At 34.6% G+C, this 8,280-nt stretch overlaps 2 protein-coding genes across 3 annotated transcripts; both read left to right on the forward strand.

Moving 5' to 3' along the window:
* On the forward strand, positions 1-1,014 carry LOC137743907 (heavy metal-associated isoprenylated plant protein 47). Of its 2 annotated transcripts, XM_068483837.2 has the most exons (3): positions 1-150; positions 341-419; positions 539-1,014. In XM_068483837.2, exons 1-3 carry the CDS (start codon positions 145-147, stop codon positions 790-792), a joined length of 339 nt encoding a protein of 112 aa, XP_068339938.1. In that variant the 5' UTR covers positions 1-144; the 3' UTR covers positions 793-1,014. The 2 variants fall into 2 exon arrangements, with proteins under 2 accessions (XP_068339938.1, XP_088535299.1); XM_088679173.1 differs by lacking the exon at positions 1-150 and having other exon boundaries at positions 335-419.
* A 5,729-nt stretch (positions 1,015-6,743) lies between these two features.
* Positions 6,744-7,663, forward strand: LOC148692671 (heavy metal-associated isoprenylated plant protein 46-like). Its single transcript, XM_088679530.1, has 2 exons — positions 6,744-6,840; positions 7,365-7,663. The coding sequence occupies exons 1-2, from the start codon at positions 6,744-6,746 to the stop codon at positions 7,661-7,663; spliced, it is 396 nt and encodes a 131-aa protein (XP_088535656.1).
* The last annotated feature ends 617 nt before the right edge of the window (positions 7,664-8,280 follow it).

Raw genomic sequence — 8,280 nt, forward strand, 5'->3', positions numbered from 1 at the left:
GCGTGGGGACACAAATAATACTGTATAAAGATTAAGCTCCTATAAATACCTTATCATTGGTTTCTAAGTGCATCCAAGTAGCTCAAGTAGAAATCTAGAGTAAACAGTTCATAGATTCATAAGACTGATTTTCTGTTCGCGAATATGAAGGTATGCTTTTTCATTTGTTCATATATAACGTATATATTTAATTATTCTCCTTTAAAACTTTCAAAGGAGTGTGTATGAGAGAAGAGTGTGCAGAAATCATTTCGTGTTCTTTGTTATTTTGAAATTTTTTCACCTTTTTAAGGCCACATCAAAAAGGCTTTAACTGTATGTATACTCTTTGTATATGCAGCAAAAGATAGTCATGAAGGTGCAGCTGAGCTCCGAGAAGTGCAGAACCAAGGCCTTGAAGATTGCTGCAGTTGCCAAAGGTACGCATCAATAAAATCATCAAGAAATCTAGTGACAATCCAAATGGTCATTGATCATTCATATGAAGTATTGAAAATTACTTAATTAATCAACTAATGATGAATCACTGATTAAGCAGGTGTGAGCACAGTGTCCATAGAAGCAGAGAAAGAGCATGTGGTGGTGATCGGAGACGGAGTTGATGCCGTTGACTTGGCTAAATCATTGAAGAAGAAGCTTGGCTCTGGCACCATAGTAAGTGTTGAAGAAGTGAAAAAACCGGAAGAAAAACCAGCTGAGCTGCCTGAGCCAATTCAGTGGGCATCAAGCTATATTCACTATCCACAGTATCCAACTGCGCAATACTACTATGATGGATTTTACAGATGGTAAATTCAGCAATTCAACATTAAGTGAGTTTGACGACTCAGCAATTTGTGGCCCGTAGTTCGAATCGGCTTCCTGCAACAGACCTCAAGAATCATGTTGTATATATTTGTTTTTTACCGCAGGCCCTCTCAGTGCCGGTGGTTAGAGAACTGTTGTGGAAAGTGTGGTTTCCCCTTCTTGTAATTTTGCTCTCTTATTTGTCTTATTAAAATATTGTTGGTTACAGTTTATGCGTTTACCTTTAATTTATGTTACTGTTGCCCATATATCTTTGTTAAATACTGTTTGTGTAAAATTGGCAATTCCTAACAAAATGGCTAAGTCTGTAACATCTTAGATTAGTGTATGTTTTTTATTGTGATATTTAAGTTTAAATTTGTCTCCAATGCTCTCGAACTCACAAAATGTCAAGCGTTTTATAAACATTCATTAGAATAAATTCGACATGCATATGCATTCATATGGTCTAAGTTTGTGTTCAATGGACTATTTAGTTTTGGACTTTACACGTTAATTAGTTTGTTTAACTAAGATTATATATATATATATATATATATATATATAAAGGGAGAGTTCCAATTTGATAACGTTTTCTAAAATATCAAAAATGCCCATTTGTTTCCTTCACAATCAAAACCCAAAAAATTCAAAAAAAAAAAAACAAGGACAAACTACTCTTAATCAAAAGCCCATGTCATTTTAATTAGCCGCATACCCTAGTCCTAGGTTAGCACTTATTGATCTACACAGTTCATAAATATTAGATCAGTTTGTATCCATCAGGGAATTGACAGCAGCAGGTGAATTCATCTTAGACAATGATGTCATTATGGTAGCTTTAGCTAGGTTACCAAAAGAATATGTCACTATTAGAATACTAATTCTTGCAAGGGAAAGTGCTATTTCAATGAACGAATTGAGGGCATTACTTTGGTGCTGAAAGACAGAATGATATGGTAATCAATGCCTTGTCCCGTAATATGTCAGCATTACATATGCAGGGCAGTTCAAGCTCATCCTGTGGGATTTCAGTTTCATTAATGGTGCTTCTAGTTTGGATTCCTCTAATACTTATTCTTCTAGTACTGGTGGTAGAATTACAATTATTCCTCCAATGTCTAATATTCCTCCTCAACCTCCTATATACCCCGAGTCTCAGAATATTGGCTTATTTTTCTCTTCCATGACATCTACTAATGGGTTTGGTCCTGGTTTTGTTGGAAATATGGATCCTTTCTTCGAGAGTTCATTTAGACAAATGCCTCATTCCAACATTAAAGGAGGTCAACAAAGATTTTAAAAGGGAGGTCAACAAAGAGAGAATGATAATTTCAAGTTTAACTACAAAGGAAGAGGTTCCAATATTTCAGGCAGAGTAATGGTTGGTTTGAAAATACTATTTTAAGGAATCCTCTGCAACCTGAATGCCAAACTCCATAGAAGAGGACATACAACTCCAAAGTACTTCTTCAGGAATTCTAATCTTCTGGTTGTGTTCAAGAATGCCAAATCTGTGGAAAAGGGGGCACATTGCACTGGAATGCTATCATGTGAGGAATTACTTATATCAAGCTTCAGCATCACCATTTTCCTTGGCTCCAACTTACTATGTCCAGCCACAGCCACCATTAATACTTTCAGTTCTCTTTGCTGCTCATTATTCATACCAAATGTCTTCTCCTTAAGGATTTACAGTACAACAAAGTGTTCCAATTCCTGAGAATCATTATCAGCCTTCATACATGAATGCCATGACTGCTCAAGGATCTAAATCTTTTTCCAATCCTACCACTTAGGTTTATGGATACAAGAGCTTCTCACCATATGACTTCAGGTATTGCCAGTCTTAATCAAGTAAATCACTTTGAAGGTTCAAAGAAAATAAAAATAGGCAATGGTCAAGGTTTGCCTGTTAAGAATCTTGGATATTCATTGATTCACACTCCCTCTTACTGCCTTATTTTAAAGAATGTTTTACATTTGCCTTCCATTGCTGTGAATCTTATGTCATTTCCTTAATTGTGCAAGGACAACAAATATTAGTTTGTCTATGATGATACTAGTTTTTTGTGCATGACAAGGTGACAAGGGTGATATTTTACAAAGGCAAGAGTAATCTTGGTGAATTGTTTCATATTCATGTCTCTACTTTTTAGAATGCAAGTGATTTCATTGGACAATCGGTGAAATCTTCTATTTGGCATCACAGATTAGAATATCCAGCAAATGAAGTCATGTCTGTTATGCTATCTAAGTCGCAAATTTCTCACACCTTAGAAGCTTAGATTTTACTCATAAAATGTGTACTGCTTATATTCAAGGAAAGAGGACTAGGAATCATTTTCATGTTGAATCTACTAGGTGTTTGTTCCATTTTTATGGATTCATACAGATGTATGTGGGTCATCTCCTATAAAATCCATTGAAGTCTATATATATATATATATATATTATGTAGTGCTTGTTGATGGTTGCACTTGTTTTGTATGGATCTTTCCTTTATTTAATAAATCAAAAGTTTTCCCAATTTTTGTGAAGTTTTATAAATTCATAGAAGTTTAGTTTGGAATGAATATTAAATGTTTGTAATCTAATGGGGTGGTGAATTCACAAGTAAGTTCTGCCACCAAATTGTAGTACAGACTCATCTCCAAAGATCTCGGTCAGAGGAGGCATATGCCACTAGTTTGTTTAAGCCAGGGGAGAAGCGAAGAAAGCTTGTTAGAGTCCAGCAGGAAATGCTATTTGGACAATAGTGGATCAAGGTATGCAACGGGCATTTAAGGATTTCCTAGAACCCAAGTGTATGGTTCATAGGATTTCATGTCATTATAGCTTGTCATTACGTCAAGATTACTCCATAATGACATGATTACATTGTTATACTCAGCTTGTCATTACTTCAAAATTAATCAGTAATGACATGATTATACGGTCATGCACTTAGCTTGTCATTACTTCGAGACTACAATAATGATATGATTATATTAACCAACTTACACTAGCTATGGCTAGTGTATTGTATTGTATGCTATGTCACTAGAGTAAGTGGTTGTTTTAGTGAGCATGTTTGATGTGGTGACATCTTCCCGAAGCTATGACACATTCTTACCAGATAAGTTACTTACTCAGTTTTTTTAACTTGTATTCTAACAAATATACTCTAAACACATTATTAGGCATGTAATTAAGGGTCAGAGACCTATTAGATGTGGCCTTTTGGGGGATGTCTAGGAATATTTGTGATACTTGCATGTGTTTTAATTTGGGCTTATTACTATTTTTAGGAGACGTACTGCCGAATTTTTGATAGATTGTAATAGTTTCACAGTCTAGCTGTGATTTCATGTGTATCATGGCTTCATCACCCATCTGAGTGATGGCCAACACACCTCGGTTTCGGTGCCCACTAGACATCGGGTCAGGGTGTGTCAGAGAATATGTGAAAAGTAGGTTGTAGAGCTTTTAGAAGTATTTTTGTATGTTGAGTTGAATGTCCTTTTCTTTAACTTTTTTGCCGCCTTTTTTAGAAACCCTTCATTCTTTGAGATTAAACCTTTCATTCTCAGTTCATTGCCTTCGATCCAAGTGGTAGATTTGATAGTTGCTAGATGATGAGCTTCCACTTGGATACTTGAGCTCTGATCTTCTTGGAACTATGAACTTGCCATTAAAAAGTACTTTTCCTTTGCAAAACTCGACTGAACAATCCTCCTTCAGTGTGAAAGAGCGCGATCCTACCGCCCATTCCTGCTACTTCAAAAGTACTTCCAAACTTTGAGTCGTCCACTGTTTATTCCTGTTAAAATGAGATACCCATTAAGAAATCAAAGTGATTTGTGGGATCTTGGGCTTTGGCCAAGCCCAATGTCTATTTTCAGTCCAAACATGGCCTACTGGACGTAACATTTTTAATAAGTTGGGTACTTGTTTGGAATGTTTTGAAATATTTGGACCAATTTGAAATGACACTGAAAGGTTGGAGAGTTTTTGTTACTTAATCCAATAATTAAATGGGAAGTTTAGTTTACTTTGTGAAGGTGTACTTATTATCATTTAACAAGAAATTTGTAGTTCAAGTAATTAAAAGCATTTACTTTATACTCAAAATACCCCAGGACCCAAAGTTTTGATCCATAAAATTTCTCTTAATTATCCTCTCTTTGTACAAAACAGATAAAGCCCCAATAAATAAATAAATAATGTATTCTAGATATTTTGGGTCTTCTCCTCATTTAAGTGGCAAAGGCTAAACTGGTGGCTCAAGTTAACATTACATGCAAGGTTAATCTATTGTACCAATAGCCAATTAGACTCCACCATATGTCTTTACCATGATAGATACACATCAGCAACACTCAAATAGATGATAATGTATTTGTCCTGTATCTTTAACAAAAAATTAAAAACCAAAAAGCAGAAAATTACAAACAAATGAGTTAGATCATAAAGCATTTGCCCTCTATCTTAACAAAAAATTAAAAACTAAAAAGCAGAAAATTACAAATAAATGAGTATCAAACAGCCCCTTAAACTGTTATTTGAATTGACTCACGTAGATGGTTTCTAAAACTCACTATACACATATCTGCAACACCATAAAACTTTTGCAATATTTAATTAAATATTGGCCCGTTCACATGAAGCACATTTTTGTCTCCTGGACCAAACGAGCAGACGTGTTACAATTTACAACTTGGAATTAGTTTATTTCATTTGTTCTTTCAATTATTGTGGTTGTAGTTTGTTAAACACCACCAATTAACCTTATTGGATGCCTTGCCAATCCAATATCTCTTATGTGTTAAATGAGCTTTGCAGCTAAATCAGAGAACTAGCGCATCGTACCGTGTCTGATTGAGTACAGTGTGAACAGCCTAATTATCTATAAACGCAGGTGAGGTCCCTTTTTTTTGGATGTGGGATTCGTTCTCAACATGTTTCTTCACATGTGATAACTTTTCAAACCTAACACGGGGACAACACAAATCCTAGTGACATGAAGCAAGTGTGGCCATTGAGTTACTCACATGGGATAACCTGTTATGATACCATGAAGAAGTTGAAGTTCCATTATAAAACCAAATGACAATAGGGAAATATCTCTATTACTCATAGTCGAAGGATGTTCTCTTGTAACAAAGGATTATAACTAAGAAACTTTGTCTTGAATGGATCGTACCTAAACTAATAAAACTCCATTACTTAGGAAATGGCGGTGATATATTGTTAGGTGACACATTTTCCCTCAACTACACCCAAAACTTCAGCCAATTAGATAGAGCACCACCATGCTGGCCAAACCATTTTTTTGTATTTGTATATGACTTGCTCCTAGGAGTCATAGCATGCTACAACATTAATTAATCAGGGTATTTCCGCTAATCGCCCTTTTTGTACATTTTTTTCTCTGAAAAAAAAGAAGTAATATTGGATCAGATTAGCATCTTCGTTATTAAGAGGTCTTGGTCTAGAAATCTTGGCTTCCAAGAGTCAGTTAAATTCATATTTAGGCAATGGGACGGTGCCTGTAGGCATAAATCAACACGAATAATATATTCTGCAAAGACTAAGCTCCTATAAATACCCTACATCGTTGTTACTTTGTAATTAAGATCCAAAAAGAAACTTTTTTTCATATTCACAGATTCAAAGAAATTTTTGTTCCCAAAAAGCAACTCATTTGATTTACATGAAGGTAAGAATTTTAATCGCAATTAAGTACTACATGCATTTTACGAAAGTTTAATAGTGCTTTCTAGGCAAATGAAACAAAAGGCTTTAACTTGCGAGTACTTGGCTTAATGTTACTACTATTCAGTTGGAAGAGGTCTCAAGTTTTACTCGACATGAGACCCCATTGTGGTTTGTTGGGCTATTAGTCGATCGGTCGTATAAATATATCTTTGTAAATATCATATCAGTCAACAAAAAGAGGAAACAAGAATTTAACTATGATCAATTTATGCACGCAGAAGATAGTCATCAAGGTTCAGCTGAAATCTGAGAAATGCAAAACCAAGGCCTTGACGATTGCCGCAAACGCCAAAGGTATGCAAATTAGTATTCAATCAACTAAATAATAGGCAGTTTTAATGAAAAGACTTGGATGAAGTTTATTTTAACCAAAAATCATTATATAACTTTATTTAATGAAAATGATTTAGAGTTTAATGGAAAGAACTTCAATTTTAATAAAAAAAAGGCAAAAGTTTAATAATAAAAAGACAATATTTCTTAAACTGAACACGTGTATTACATTTTTAAACTGAACACTGACTATTTCTAAAAACTGAATGCGGATACTATCACTTTCTCAAACTTATCACTATTTCTTAAACTAAACACGAGTACTATTTTTTAAAATGAACACATGTAGATGTGCCTTGCACACACTTTTGGTCAAGTTTCTTTCTTTTGTCATTATCATTAAATAAAATTATTTGATGACCTTTGATTAAAATTTATTGTTTTGAAACATTTTTCATTAGTTTTATAGTGTCTACCCAAACGATCATTCCTAGGAATTAATTGTTGATAATTAACTAACTAATGATGGAGCACAAATTAAGCAGGTGTGAGCAGTGTGTCGATAAAAGTGGAGACTGAACAGGTGGAGGTGATTGGAGATGGAGTTGATGTCGTTAAATTGGCCAGATCATTGATGAAGAAGCTTGGCTTCGCCACCATAATAAGTGTTGCTGAAGTGATAACAACGGAGGAGGAAACACCAGCTAATCCAATTCAATGGGCATCAAACTATATTCACCATCCACAGTTTCTTAAGCACTATGATGATAGGTACTATGGAAGGCGTTTTTTGTCGCGCTTGGTGTTTAGAGTTGGATTTAGTAAGTCATGTTTTAATGTTTAGGATTGGATTAGATAACTCACTAGATTTAAAGTATATTGAAGAAAAAAAAAATTAAGATTAGCTTTAGATCCCCACAAAATTGTAGAATATCAACACCTTCTTCAACTTTCAACTTGAACAAATTTCCATAGGCAGCCTTCATTTCTTACATTAATCTACCTTAAATCTAGTAGGTATCTAATCCAAAACTATCCAATCCAAGCGTGGCCTTGCTTTTTTAAACAACGTACATGTTTTTTGGATGTACGTTTTTAAACCTACTTGTATACTATTGACTTAAAGAATTAGTTGTATATGTCTGGTTTCTGCCGCAGGACCTTATAACACCAGTGGTTAAATAAGTGCGCTATGGAGTGTCTCTTTATTGTTTTCGTTGCTATAAACCTTGCTATATATAAATTATGTTGTCGTTTTTTAATTTTGTTGATTAGGGTTTATGAAACCTTTAATTTATGATCCACGTATGTTTCCTTTGTTATTTTCCTTATTCACACCTTAAAAGCACCATTTGACCCAACAATAATGAGAAGGGTTAGATCCAACGACTTAGAAAAACAGAACCCTACTTCTGTTTTAGCGACAGTTGTCTTTACTTGTTGGAATTGGTTTTAGGTTCA

Source organism: Pyrus communis, chromosome 11, assembly GCF_041283825.1.
Source record: "Pyrus communis isolate YQ-2024b chromosome 11, ASM4128382v1, whole genome shotgun sequence".
In the NCBI taxonomy this organism is placed as follows: Eukaryota; Viridiplantae; Streptophyta; class Magnoliopsida; order Rosales; family Rosaceae; genus Pyrus; species Pyrus communis.